At 51.1% G+C, this 14,252-nt stretch overlaps 2 protein-coding genes across 2 annotated transcripts; both read left to right on the forward strand.

Moving 5' to 3' along the window:
* The first annotated feature begins 26 nt into the window (after positions 1–26).
* On the forward strand, positions 27–10,231 carry TBC1D13 (TBC1 domain family member 13). The gene is made up of 12 exons (XM_064393806.1): positions 27–165; positions 324–397; positions 605–645; positions 1,029–1,090; positions 1,361–1,460; positions 2,511–2,593; positions 2,733–2,892; positions 3,665–3,872; positions 4,448–4,611; positions 6,117–6,277; positions 6,427–6,484; positions 7,216–10,231. The coding sequence occupies exons 1-12, from the start codon at positions 143–145 to the stop codon at positions 7,279–7,281; spliced, it is 1,200 nt and encodes a 399-aa protein (XP_064249876.1). The 5' UTR covers positions 27–142; the 3' UTR covers positions 7,282–10,231.
* Positions 10,232–11,166: 935 nt separating this feature from the next.
* ENDOG (endonuclease G) lies at positions 11,167–13,682 on the forward strand. Its single transcript, XM_064393809.1, has 3 exons — positions 11,167–11,835; positions 12,229–12,338; positions 12,972–13,682. The coding sequence occupies exons 1-3, from the start codon at positions 11,335–11,337 to the stop codon at positions 13,252–13,254; spliced, it is 894 nt and encodes a 297-aa protein (XP_064249879.1). The 5' UTR covers positions 11,167–11,334; the 3' UTR covers positions 13,255–13,682.
* Positions 13,683–14,252: the final 570 nt, after the last annotated feature.

Raw genomic sequence — 14,252 nt, forward strand, 5'->3', positions numbered from 1 at the left:
AGGCGCCCTGGGGCGCGCGGGGGCGGGGCTTAGCGCAGGGCCGGGTCCGTGCGGCGCGGGCGGGCTGGCCACGCCCCCGGCCGGGCGGCGTTTCCAGCCGGAGCGCTTTCGCGGCGCGCGGGGAAGGGGCGCCGGGGCCGCCATGTCGCGGCTGCACCAGAGCAGGTCGGCGTTGGGGGCTGTGTGGGGACCCGGCTCTTCCCGCTCCCCGCCCTGCCGGGGCTGCGCGGCGCGGGGTGCGGGCTCTCGGGAATGGCGGGCTCTGGGGGGTCTCGGGTTGCCTGTAGCAGCCCTGATGACGCCCGGCGCTTCGCTCCCCTCAGGATCGCGGACTTCCAGGAGGTGCTCGGCGAACCCACGGTGGCTCTGGGCAAGCTCCGCGAGCTGTGCTTCAGCGGTGAGTGCGGCGGGGAGCGGGGCCGGGCGCGGCGCTGGCGCCGCCTGGCACGGGCTGTCCCGGGAGGATCCCCGTGGGTGCCCCAGCAGCGCCCTTCGTGCCCCTCGGGGGGGAAAGCCTTGCCAGGCCTGTTTGTGAGGTGACATCAGCGACCGTGCGGGTGAGAGATGGGCTAACGTGGTTATTTCTCTGCCTGGTGTTCCGCAGGAATTCCCTTTGATGGTGGGCTGCGCTGCCTGTGCTGGAAGGTGCGTTTTGCTTGGGGCGCTTTTCTTTCTTCAGAGTGATGCTTTGGCGGTTAAAGTTGTAAACAAACAATAAATCCAGAGCTTAAAAGCCGCTAGAAGTCAGCAGTAATTTGTGGAGATCAGCACTTTGCATGTGAACAGCCTCAGTTTTAAGCAAGCAGTGCATTTCGGTCAGGTTAGCTATTGATCAGTCCTACAAATAGTTCTGTGTGGAAAGCCAGTCCCTGAAATATTCCTGACTGTTGCTGAGCAATGTACTTGGCTTTTGAGAGAACTCCCAGTATTTTCCAAGAGCCAGTTTGAGCCACTGTGTTTGCTTTGCTCATCTTGCAGGTGTAAGAGCTCATTGAATATTAATTCCTGTTCACCTGTTCCCTGTGCAGATACTCCTGAACTACCTCCCTTTAGAGAAAGCCTTATGGAGCTCTTTGCTGAAGAAACAGAGGTGAGGCTGTTGGAACTTGTCCATTTATTTTCAAAGATATCTGCAGAGAAGAAGAATAGCCTTTAAATAATTAAGTACTTTTATAAAATAAATTGTTCTTGTGCGTGATGTGCTGTTCTCCCTGCTGCCTGGTGGACTGACCCCTTCAGTCAGAAAAGGAAATCAGATCCCTTCTGGCTGAGCAGGGTGGGACAGAGACACCTGTTTGAACTCTGTGTGCTCACCTTGACCTTACCTTCCTCATTGCAAATTCCTCTTTTCTTCTTTAAGGGATCTGTATTCCCAGTTCCTAAAAGAAATGATTATCCAGCCTGGCATTGCCAAGGCCAACCTGGGTGTTTCCAGGGAAGATGTGACCTTAGAAGATCACGTAAGTGTTGTGAAGCCTTTGTGCTGCAGAAGATTCCAGTTTCTGCCCCCCTGGGCTGCTCCTGGCTCTGTTCCCAACTGTTCTGCCCTGCCAGGGGGAGGGATGCTTCCCAGGTGCCAGCCTGGCACTGTTGTTGTGCCAGCCTTGAGTGTGAGTTCCTGGCAAAGCACCAGTAGCTCTGTAGAGAGCAGTTTCCAGCTCCTGCCCTCTGGGGCTGCCTGCCCAGGCTGTGGGTCTCCTGGGCAAAGGGAGAGGCTCACAGGAGGTTCCTGGAGCCATGAGGTGCTCCCTGGGGAATTTGGGTCCCTGAGTGGATTCAGAGCAGAGGACAGAAAAAAACCAGGGCAGTCAGGCTGGGCTGTGGTGTGGAAGGCAGGAGAGTTGATTATTTCTGGTAATGCTGCCGGGTTTTTGTTTTTTTGTTTTTTTTTTTTTTTTAACAGGCTATTTCCTGCATGCCTTGGCTTTCTCCTTCTCTGAAAGTGCTGTTAGGAGTGTGTGTGTGGGAGGAGTGAGTGAAGTAACTGATCAGAAGAGACTGTAAAATGATACAGCTGCTCCCATGACCATTCTGAGCGTTCACTCCCCTGCAGTCACCTGCCCCACTGTGATCTCTGGAGCCCTGGTGGTGTAAAACTGGCATGTCTGTAAAACCACACAGGCAGGTCACAGTGATCTTTGAATCCCTTGGAATGTAGCTGCTTGTTTTTTGCTTGGTTAGTTGTTAACTTTGTGTGGATCTTGGTGTGGAGAGAAGAACATCAGAGTACTGGGTGGGTGGATAGCTTTTACCCCAAGTCTAAATACCATCTCCATGGTACAGGTTTGGAGCTGCAGTTAGGAATCTTGTTAACAGAGGGGGAAGAAAAACTGATTTGGGAACAAACTCTTGAAGAGATGAGTGAAAAGGATCAAAAATGTGAGAGGAAAAATGACCCTGATGTGCTCAGATTGTGCTGATGGCAGAGTGACAGCAAAAATGTTAAATCATTGTTTACTGAGGATTTCGATATGTGTGAAACATGCTTTTTCTGTTGTTTCTCTCTTCAGCCTCTCAATCCAAACCCAGACAGTCGATGGAACACTTACTTCAAGGATAATGAAGTGCTCCTCCAGATAGACAAAGATGTCAGGTGTGTCAGATTTCTGAACCCGCGTGGTTTGGCCAACAAATTGCACTTCGAAAACAAAGTTTAATATTAAACTGAGCCTCCCACTCAACGTGGGGCAGGTACTTCCTTCTTGTCCCTGATTTCCTCGTGTCCCTCCTAGGAGGCTGTACCCTGACATGGCGTTTTTCCAGCGCCCCACGGATTATCCCTGCCTGTTGATCCTGGACCCCCAGAACGAGTTTGAGACGCTGCGCCGGCGCGTGGAGCAGACCACGCTCAAGTCGCAGACGGTGGCACGAAACCGCAGCGGGGTGACAAACGTGAGCTCTGGGCTGGGGCTGTCCTGGGCACAGGGCAAGGTCTCCCATTGGGAAGGGGAAGGGTGATTACTGGGCTGTTCTCTGTTTCTCTTTCTGCTTGTGCAGTGGAATTAAGGAAATGCCCCAGCAGATACTGAGCATTCCGGGGGCTGGGCATGGCAGAATCAGTTGAAGTACCTGACACACTGTAGGGAACTACAGGTGTATTTAATTTTAGAGATTGTTTTTACCTGACTTCTGTTAGAATTTGGAGTCACAAGCCATTTTACACCTGATATATGCCTTCCTGTATGGCAACAAAACACTGAAGGGTTTATTTACTATGAATTTATTACAAATTTCCACAGTCCTCCAGAACTGGATCTCAAACTTGGAACTAGGAGAAGAGCTGAGTATCTGTTTAAATGTGTAGTCTCTTTCCCCTTTCATGAGTATTACAGCACACGTGCTGTTGGGGAAGGTGGCTTCTCCCACAGCTCTCAATACCCTTCCCTCATACTACTGACAAAGAAGTGGAACTGCTGTGGTTTTTACTGTGTGAGATCATGTGGTGCAATGATTCAGAGGAAACTGTGTGCTGCTGCACAGACTTTGTTCTCCAGGGACAGCCAGCATCAGGACTTCTCTGCCTGTGTGCTCCCAGAGTTGCTTGTCTTGGTTTGTGTGGTATAAACAGCTCATTTTGGGGGGCCTACGTGTGTTAAAAGCCAAGCTAGGCACATGTGCTAAGAGATCTGTTACTTGGTTATCCTGATTCAGCCTTGTGTTCCAGGTGAGCTCCCCTCTTAAAAGCACCCCCAGCTCCCTGAGCGAGTACGAGGTTCTGCCCAACGGCTGCGAGGCTCACTGGGAAGTGGTGGAGAGGATCCTGTTCATCTATGCCAAGCTGAACCCTGGGATAGCCTATGTCCAGGGCATGAATGAAATCGTGGGGCCTCTTTACTACACCTTTGCTACAGACCCTAACAGTGAATGGAAAGGTGAGGAAGCCTTTTGGCTGCTCAGCAGTGGCTGTGGTACTGCAACTTCTCTGCATGGCATGAGCAGTTTTGGGGAATTGGTAGGAGCTGAGTGGGCTGGAAGTGGCGAGGACATGGGAAGTGAGGATTTTTGAGCAATTTTTGTTTGTTTATTAAACTCAAAATCCCCTTAGAACCTCTTGTTTCCTTGCACTTCATACAGATAGTAAGGAAAAAAATGAAAAGGGAGGACTTTGCCTGTTGCTTCTGCTTCACAGGAGCTCTGAGGGTGTGTGCTGGTGGCAGATTATGTTCTTGTGCATAGATAACTGTTTTGTGACCTCATGTCACGAAGACCTTGTGTTGGACACAGGGTTAGTATCTGCCATGGCTCTGCAGTTGTTTCTTTTTTAGGGAAAATTAAAAAAAAAAGGTTGTCTAGTTTTGACCCAGACCAAGCAAGCCAAGATCTGTTAGGATCTACTCCTCAGATCCAATACAGCAACCAGATTATGGAACAAGGACAATTTTACAGCTCTGTACCTCTCTCAGTGAGGCTTCCTCTATTGTTCCATTTTCTTCTTTTGTTTCCCCAGAACATGCTGAAGCAGACACATTTTTCTGCTTTACCAATCTAATGGCTGAAATTCGGGACAACTTCATTAAGAGCCTGGATGATTCTCAGTGTGGTATTACCTACAAAATGGAGAAGGTGTACTCCACCCTGAAGGAAAAGGATGTGGAGCTGTATTTGAAACTGGTGAGGAGCCAGGTGTTTCTCTGGGTCTTGGGTGGGATGTGAGGAGTGGCTTAACAGTGCAGATGAATGTCAGTTTTGTTAAACTGCTGGAGTAGAACACAGAGTGTATGAAGGGCTTTGCCTGTGGGGCAGAGAGACTCTTACCTGAGAGCTGGAACAGCCTCTCCTTGGAGTGAGCCCAGAGTGAGCTGACACAGCAAGGCTTCCTCCCCTGCCTGCCTCTGAAAGCAAACTGTGGTTGTTGCACTGCTGCCAGCTGGGAGTCTGAGGGGACTTGGCCATGATCCTTGGTCACCTGCAGAGCTGGAGCTGGAGCCTTTACTCTCTTGTAGACATCAGTCAAAACATGAGTTTTGCTGTAGAGCTCTTCAGCATTCCAGGTTACAGAAATTGTTTCTGCTTTTAGGAACAAAACAAAAAACATCCCCCACACTGCACACACACTCTTCTATTGCCACTGGCTGCCCTGACAGCACTGACTTAAACTCCATGGAGCACATTCCAAAGGAGAAGTGAAATCCCGTGAGCTGGATGATCCCACTGGCCAAATTATACTGTTCCCTTTCATCCAAAGGTTTTCAGCTGCTTTGGGTTTGTGTGAGTTTTGTAGAACACATAGAAGGCAACTTTCATTACAAACATCTCCAGTCTTATAGTCCATTTGGTGTGAAAGTCCAAGGAGATTTGGAAGGCAAAGCTATTCTTGTTACTGCTACCTTGACCAAATTACACTGAGTTTTTTTCCATCTAGAAAAGTCAGGATATGTTTCTTCTGTAATCCAGAAGATGGTTTGTCAGCACAGTGACACAGCCCACAGTGTTGGCTGGTAGCAGATCCAGTGGGGAGAAAAACTGCCTAATGTTTGGCTGGCAGGAAATGGTCTTGGCCATGCAGCAGCTGGTCCTTAAGAATATCAGCAGAATCCTGAGCTTGTCTGACCTTGGCTAAACTTAGGCTATGTTAGATTTAACATCAGAAAACAGGAAAACTTCAGGCAAAAGGTGCTTACAGCATGTTTTACCAACCATCAGTGTGAGCTCTGTTCCATCTTTGTTTATCTTTGTGAATAGTAAACCTTTTCATAAATACAAGGGTTCTGGAAAGGAGAGGAAATCCTGACAAACAGTGCCTGTGCTAGTGGGGGAGGGCTGCAGCTTTGCAGATAAAATGCTGCTGAAATGGGAACTTCAAAATTACTTGGCAGGTTTAACGGAACACAGATAGAGCCTTTAGGGAGCAAGGCTTCCTTTGCTCCATGTTGTGGATAGAGGAGCATTTTCTGGCTTGGCTGTAGGTGTGGAGTGTGGCTGCACTGAAAATCTCTGTCAGGGTTGAATGGGAAGGTCTCCAAAGGATGCAGAGGTTTTCCTGCTGCTGCAGGATGAGCTGGGAGCTTAGAGGGGTGCTGGGAGGAGACGGGGATGGAAACATGGGGTGCATCTCTTACCTGTAGGGAGCTGGCCGGGAGCACGTACTCATTGTTTGCCTGGTGCCTGTCTGACAGCAAGAACAGAACATCAAACCCCAGTTCTTTGCCTTCCGCTGGCTGACGTTGCTCTTGTCCCAAGAGTTCCTGCTGCCAGATGTCATCCGCATCTGGGACTCCCTCTTTGCCGATGACAAGCGCTTCGATTTCCTCCTGCTCGTCTGTTGTGCCATGCTGACGTAAGTACACACACAGCCTTGCTCTGCTTCTCTTCCCTGGATCCAGGAGTCTTCTCTAGGCAGGTGTTAGGGCATCTGTGAAGAGGTTTTTGGTTTTAAAGTTTCTTTGTAAAGAGTCAAAAGTAGCTGGGATAATTTCCATCTTTCAGACTCATCCGGGATCAGTTGCTGGAAGGAGACTTCACTCTGAACATGAGGCTGCTACAGGTAAGAATTAAATAGAGTGGGTGCAGAGAGCAATTGGAAAAGTCTTAAAATAGTACTGTGAGAGAGGATGACAGTATGTGAGAGGGTGGGAGGGTATGCCTGGTTCAAGACAAGTACCACATTTGTGATGTTTGCATGCAGGAGAATCTGCAGGGATCTTACAGCTCTCTCCTTACTGGAAGTGGGAGTCTTTAGCACATGCACTCTTTCTACCCAACAGAGAAATTATCATAGATTAGAGGTTTCTAAAGTTCCTTCGGTTTGCAAAAAAATTTGAATAATTTCAAGCAAAGATGTGAAACCTTATGTAACACTGCTGAATTTTTTGGCCAGAGGGTTTTGTTCAGTTCTGAGATCTGTGAGAGCCTTAGGTTGGAAACGCCTGCACTGCACAGTTGGATATCTCACGTTCTGCCAGTTCCTGCTTTGGGCTGTACAAGATACTGGCTTTGATAAGGCTCTCTGGCATGAGACAGAGCCCTGGGGCAGGCCAGGTTACTGTGCCCTTGGAGGACAAAGTGAAAAAAAAACAACAGCAAACCTTCTGGAAGGGTATTGAGGTTTGATCAGTTACAAAACAGGAAACTGTAGCTGTTAAAGGAGTAACTGAACATAGCTGTATGTTATAATAGGCCAAGAACTTTGTTGTCAAAGTTTGCCTTGCTTAAACAAAACAATCTGTATCAAGAATGCTGGGAAGTCACTGAAATCCCTTTGCTTCTTTGCCATAGGATTATCCTATCTCTGATGTTCATCTGATTTTGAAGAAGGCAAAGGAACTTCAAGATTCCAAATAGTCCATGGGCCTAACAAAAGGTGTCACAGGACTGTGTGGCAGTGGGTCCCAGGAGATGGCCCCTTGCAGTGTGGTGCACTAAAGCTCCTACTGGTCTCTGCAAGACTTCAGGTTTTGTTAGAACTACTGGCCACCTTGAAGACTTCTACTCTATTTATTAGGTCAAGGACTGATTACTTCCCTATCTACTTGGGTCCTGCACTCCAGATTTTTCCACATCTCAAATGCCTCTTTGCTGCCAAAAGCAGTTCTTTGTATCTTTTTTTAATGACTTTGAGTTTAAGGAGAAAGAAACCTTCTGTCTGCATATCCCTGAAGGGATGGACTCCTGGATTGTGGAATTAACACATGGAGTAACTTCTGATGGGGAAAGGACAGACTTAAGTCCAGTGAATTTTGGTGGGTGAGGATAGAAGGATCTTCCTCCTGTGAATAGAATGTATTCCAGTGAAGTCACAGTTCTGCCATTCAAGTAGATTCTGGATTCTCCTCTCTCGTGTCTGCACTTGGCCATCCCTGAGGCGTGTGAAGAAGAAGATTGCATCACTTTGTGGTGAAGGTCACCTGGCAGTTTGCACTCCTTTGACTGGGAAAGAGACTTGGGAAGCTGGGGTGGGAGGACATGGTGACAGCTGGTGGCTTTGAGCACCCAAACTGCCTGAATCCAGAGCTGCCTTATCAACGAGGTGTCCTTGAAAACAAGACTCTGGTGGTTTTAATCCCTGCTCAAGTGTTGCTCCAAGCCAAGCCTTACTACGCACAGCCTTAGAGCAGGATTGTTGCTGCAGGGAGGCCTCCTGCTGCTCTGAACTGGATCCAGCTACAATCAGGATTCTGAAACACAGAAATGGACACCTAATCATGTGCAATGAAGACAGATGTATTGAGGGGTTTATAAAGGCACAGAACTGGAGTTTTCTGCCTCAGTGGCTTATGTAATACTGCTCCCATTAAGGTCTGGTCACAGTAACCTTGCTATTGTCTCACAGGACTTCTTGCCAGGAAGAGACAGTTGTGATCTGCAGTGAGAGTCCTTCTCTAGCACAACCCAGCAGGCACACAGGCATCTGTCATGAGCTGGCTGCTGGGGCTGATCCACTGTTCTGTCCTGGTCCTGTTGGGGTCACAGTCCTGAGCTGGACACTTGTTCCTCCTGAGAGGGAAACTGCTGCACTTCAGATACAGTCCCGTGGGCTCAGGTGAACAGGGACTGAGACAAGCCACAGGGAGAGCTGCTGACCTGCCACAGTGCTGGGCTGAGCACAAACCCTGCTCCCCAGAGAGAGAAACTGCCAGCACCCAGGTGCTTGTGTGGTGCAGAAGCTCTCGAGTGAACACTAATCCAACATGATTTTCCCTTTGTTTCTGTGCTGTGCTGGCTCTCCTCTGCTGTTGGACACTGCAGCCTTTGGTATTTGTGGGTGTTGATTTGTTAAAGGTCAGTCAGTCTTTGCAAGATCTGCTTAAGCTGCTGCTGGCCTAGACTTGCCCTAGCAGGAGGGATGCTGGCAGCCTTCAGCTTTTTTTACTGGGGTTATTTCCTTCACTGAGGGCCCTCACAGGCTGCTGTAATTCTCACCAGGGTGCATGGGGAGATGGCAGGACAGGTTGGTGCACGTACCCATGTTCTTACTGGCAATCCCAAGCAATCTCTGCCTCTTGGGAAGATGCTGGAGTACCACTTATGCAGCCATGTGTTGCTGCTGTGTTGCAAGAGCAATTTAAGGTTTAAAGCAATCTGTAATTAGTACCTGTGGCAACAGTATCCCTGTCTGCTGCAATCTTTTCTGGAGGGTACAGTTTTCCTCCCAAGAAAAATGGGACAGGTGGACCAGGGCAGTGTGATGAAGCATCCTGGCTGCTCTGGCACTGCATGGATGTTCTCTCTGAGTCCCAGGTGGTCTCAGCTCTTGGGTACCTGCACTAGGGAGGCTGTTGGCCAGGCCTGGTGTGGTCAAAGAGCCACCTGGAGGTTCTCTACAGATGTAGAACCAGAGGGCCCCACTCTGGGCAGAATTGTACCTGCTCCAAACACTTCTGCCTCAGAACTGCTGTAAATACTGCAGCTTTCCCATTCCATGCACAAACTCTGCTCTCCTCTCCCTGGGTCTTTTGCTGGGCTGTTCATTCTGGGTTCCCCTGGCAGCTGCAGGGTTTCCTTATGCTGGAATTTCTCCGTGGCAACAGGGCCATCCATGAGTGTTCCTGCTCTGAGCAGCTGGAAGTCTCCTTAAAGTCACCTGGGGAGGCAGCAGACAAATCAGGATGGAAGCATTGGTTGGGAATGAACTTCTGCACGTTTTCAGCATGGCTTGGGGCCTGAGGGTGCCCATCCCCCTGGGGAAGGCACAGGGGAGGTGGCAGCACAGGTGTCGTGCTGTCTTCTCCCTTCCTGGTGTCCCAGGGCTCCTGTTACGTCACCTTGCTTCAGGGGGTGGCAGTGACAGCTTCTGAAAGGAGTTTGCAGTGGTTTAAAGGGGATGCAGTGAGAGATGTGGCTGCTGGAAAGGATCTCTGGGAAAAATCCTGTAGTCTTATCCCAACTATGGCTGCCAGACCTGCTGAGTTCTGTGGGGAGAGCTTGCAACAACTTTGAAACGTCCAGACAGGCTGTTCCATACGTAAAAAGCTGTTTTACATTCCTGCTTATTTCCTTCCTGTGTGGTAGAACTTCTGTCCTGCTGTTGAAAGGAGTGGTACTTTTTTCATTGTCTTGGGACATCTATTTCTTTATTCCAAGACTTTCTCCTTTCTTTAAGAGCAAAACCAGATTTTCTGAGGGGACAAAAGAAAGTCTTAACCTTTTACCAGCTTTTGAATCTCCTCATGTTTCCCTTGGCTTCCTTCCTCAAAGGTTTTTGGTGATTTATTTTTGTTGTTCTTGAAGTGAGACAATACTTAACTGGTGTTTCCTTGCTTGTGTGGCCAAGTAACACCTGCTCCATCCTTGAGATGTTTCTGCTTCTGGTTTCTTACAATCCTGACCTGCTGAAAGAGCTGATCTTTAGGGTGGGAGGTGTTAGTCTGGGGTGCCTTGGGGACCCATTATCTCACAGGGACTTGAACAGAGGAAGTTTAAATAGATCTTACCGTGTGTTCCTCACAGGCAGGACTACTGCCAGACAGGGAAAAGGGAAATAAATCACCTTGAGCTGGGAGGGAAAACAGGGCTCTCCTGGACGTGGGAAGAGATGAGCTTTCCCTGGGAAGGAGAGGTCTGTCCTACCTGTCCCTCGCTGCAGTTCCGGCTTTGTAGAACTCTGTGGCTTTGCCAGTGAGGTACATCAAGTTGCTGGTGGTGGTCACTGATTTTGAGTTTGAATTTTGTGACTCGACCTGGAATTATTCACACTTTGGCACTGAACAGAACGAAGTCCAGAAGTTGTATGGGGGAGTCTGGGGTGTTTATTTTTCCTTAAGGAACGTCATTGACTTTGTTTTAGCTGTTTGGAGCAGTCTTCTAAAATGCCCTTTCCCCAAAGAAAGGAACAGATAACACTTTTTTTTTTTTCCCCCCTCACTTTGTTTGCGAAGAACTGCCAGAAAAGCGAACATTTCATTACTCTAAAACTCCTTCTTTTATGCTTCTTTTTTCAAACACTATTTTTGTAAGGCTTCCTTTAACTAAAGGGATGTCTGTGCAAACCTCCCCTGTTGCTGTGACTCGCAGCTGGGGCAGATCAGGCTCCTGCTGCGGTGTCGGCAGGCGCGACAGCAGCGCGGGGAGCTGCGGGGAGCCAGCCCGGCTCCTCCCCGCGGTGGTTTTGCTTTGCCTCCCCAGGAGTGCCTGGCCCGGGTGCCAGCGCGGCGGTCGCTCGGCGGCGGCAGCCGGGTCCCCGCTGTCCGGGTCCCCGCTGTCCTTGTCCCCGCCGTCGTTGTCCCCGCCGTCCTTGTCCCCGCTGTCCGGGTCCCCGCCGTCCTTGTCCCCGCTGTCCCCGCGCGGCGCTCCCGGCCCCGCTCCCCTTAAAGCGGCGATGCCGGCGGCGCAGCGCGGCCCGTTGCGGCCCGGCCGCGGCCCGTTTAAGGCGGGCCCGCGCGGCGCGGTGGAGCGGCCATGCTGCGGGCGCGCTGGGCGCTGCCGCTGGCGGTGGGCGCGGGGCTGGGGGCGGCCCTCGCCCGCCGGGAGCCCCGGGAGCACCGGGAGCCGAGCGATGCGGCCGAGGGGCTGCTGGCCCGCCTGCCCGTGCTGCCCGCCGTGGCAGCGGCCAGCCCGCCCGCGCCGCCGGGCTCGGGGCGCACGGAGCTGAGCAAGTACGGGCTGCCCGGGCTGGCGCAGCTGCGGAGCCGCGAGTCCTACGTGCTGTGCTACGACCCGCGGAGCCGCAGCGCGCTCTGGGTCATCGAGCAGCTCAACCGCGACACGCTCAGCGGCGCCTCGGACCGCGCCGCCTGCGACTTCCAGGAGGACGACTCGGTGCACGAGTACCACCGCGCCACCAACGCCGACTACCGCGGCAGCGGCTTCGACCGCGGGCACCTGGCCGCCGCCGCCAACCACCGCTGGAGCCAGAAGGCCATGCGGGACACGTTCTACTTGAGCAACATCGCCCCGCAGGTACGGCCCAGCCTGCGGGGAGCGCCCCGCGACAATCGCTGGGCTTGTGCCTGCAGAGCAGGCAGAGCGGCCGATTTGCTGCTAAATTAACAACAGGGATCCTGCAAATGCACCTGCCTGTGTGTGCCTCTCAAGGCATGAAAGAGAGACACCGTTCAGTGCAGCTTCTGTCAGCAGCAGAATTAAACAGGTGCACGCTTGCTAAGAATTGTGGCCTTAGGCAGTGGGTCCTGTCCTGGGTGTGCAAACCAGCCCATCACTGCTCCCAAAGCAGAGGTGATAGTGGAGATCGGGTATGGAAAGTGCTTGGGGCTCTGTGAGTTGTGTTACAGGTGGTGTTACGGTGAACAGTGAGGAAATACCCCAGCAACTGACTACTGGTTGTGTTTCTAGAATCCTCATTTAAACCAGCATGCCTGGAATAACCTTGAGAAGTACTGCAGGAGCTTGGCAAAAAACAACAGGAATGTCTACGTCTGCACAGGACCCCTCTTCCTGCCCAGGTAAACACGAGGGGCTGAGCTGGACTGGCACCCAAAAGATGTATTGTGCTGGAAAGGAAAACAGGCTGAGGGACCAGTGAGACCAGCTGTGCACAGAGGTTCTGTGGAAAGGTGCCTTTTTAGGATTGGGATTAGTTTATGTACTTCCTGTCCATATGATTATTTAATGAGACAAGTGGGAGTCTTGAGTGGCAGTATAACCAGCTTGTTTTTGTTTGCAGTCATTAACAATTTAGTAATTAACTGATTACCAGATTAGACTGCAGACCCCATCCCTGCAGAATAAAGCTTTCAGGTTTAATGTCATGGACTGCTTCTCTGCTCAAGGACACAACTTTATTTTCAAAGATCTCCACGTAGCACCAAAGAGCAGCTGTCTCATGTTGAGATCTCTTCAGCAGCAGGAAACAGCTTGGGAAGTCTGTTAAAGAGAGCCAGCAGGGAGGGAATTTGGGAGCAGCCCCAATGCTCAGCTCCCCCTCCCCCTGTCACATAACCTCTGTCCCAGCTGTGTTTCACAGCCCTGTTGCAGGGGCAGAGCTGCTGCCTGCTGTGGGTAGGGGGTTATTTAGGGGGTGTTGGGGTGGGGAGTGACCCCAAACCAGGAGCTAACCTGGGCTGTTGCTGTTGCAGGATGGAGGCTGATGGGAAGATGTATGTGAAGTACCAGGTGATTGGGAAGAACAACGTGGCTGTCCCCACCCATTTCTTCAAGGTGCTCATCTTGGAGAAGGAGAGTGGGGAGATTGAGCTGCGCTCCTACGTGATGCCCAACAGCCCTGTGGATGAGAAAATCCCCCTGGAACGGTTCCTGGTCCCCATCGAGAGCATCGAGCGAGCCTCAGGGCTCCTCTTTGTCCCAAACATCCTCAGGAGAACAAGTAACTTGAAAGCCATCACAGCTGGAAAGCAGTGAACCCTGACTAGAACAAATACAGGTACCCAACCCCTGGCAAGGGACTGGCAGCCACCTGCAGAATGAGTTCTTTGTGCAGTTGTAAATGTGGGAATTCAGATTCAAACCTGTGCTTCTCTCCACTGTTCCCCTTGAAACACAGACACACAACAGGTCTCCAGAATGGTCCTGCAGGAGACTCAGGGGCACCTGGCACTGCAGTAGCTCTCCAGGATTTGCCCCTAATCTACTGCTGCCTTGGTGTTGTGTGAGGCTCACTCAGGCAGAAAGGGAAGTCAAATAACTGTTGCTGTTTAGCAGGGACGGAGGGGAGCAAGGTGGGTGCCAGGGGAGGAGAGGAGAAGTTCCTGCCTTCCTGTAGCCAAAGAACTGTGATTGTTTTCTTTCAGAAGATGGTTTTAGCAGTAAAGCTTTGAACACCCATGGAATTGGTTGTTTCTTATCTGCTCTCACCAAAGCTCTGAATATCTCAGCAGGAGGAGGGGAGGATGGAGCCAACTTTTCCAGCTGCTTTCCTGTCTGAGCTCACTGCAGGCAGAGCTTAAGGCATTGCAGACAGAGCCAGACTGTAATGAGATGATGTGTTTTAGCGCTGAGGCTCAACTGAAGCTCCAGCCCTTCCTGCTGTTGGGAAAGATGAAGCCTTGAAGGCGGGCTGGGGAAGTCAGGCTGAGGCAGGAACAGCTTCTTGGCACAAGGATAAGTTCTGACTTCGTTTCAGGCTGAAGGCCACATCACTCCAGAGGCACTGCCTGAAACCCAGGCACACACCTGGATTTCCCAGCAGCTGAGGTTCCATACAGCTTTATTTTCACTCCAGATGTCCGAGTTGCTGAGACCAAGTCTGCTGCCAGGCTTGTGCCAGCTGCTGGGAAGCAGCAACCAGCCCTTGGCTGGACCATGCAGGCAGGAGGGCACAGACCTGGGCTCCCAGCAGCACTGAGTGCCTGGCTGGGTGTTGTGGTGTGTCTCTGTGACCCACCTGCACTCCCAGAGCA

Source organism: Passer domesticus, chromosome 18 (genome assembly GCF_036417665.1).
Source record: "Passer domesticus isolate bPasDom1 chromosome 18, bPasDom1.hap1, whole genome shotgun sequence".
NCBI classification, from domain to species: Eukaryota; Metazoa; Chordata; class Aves; order Passeriformes; family Passeridae; genus Passer; species Passer domesticus.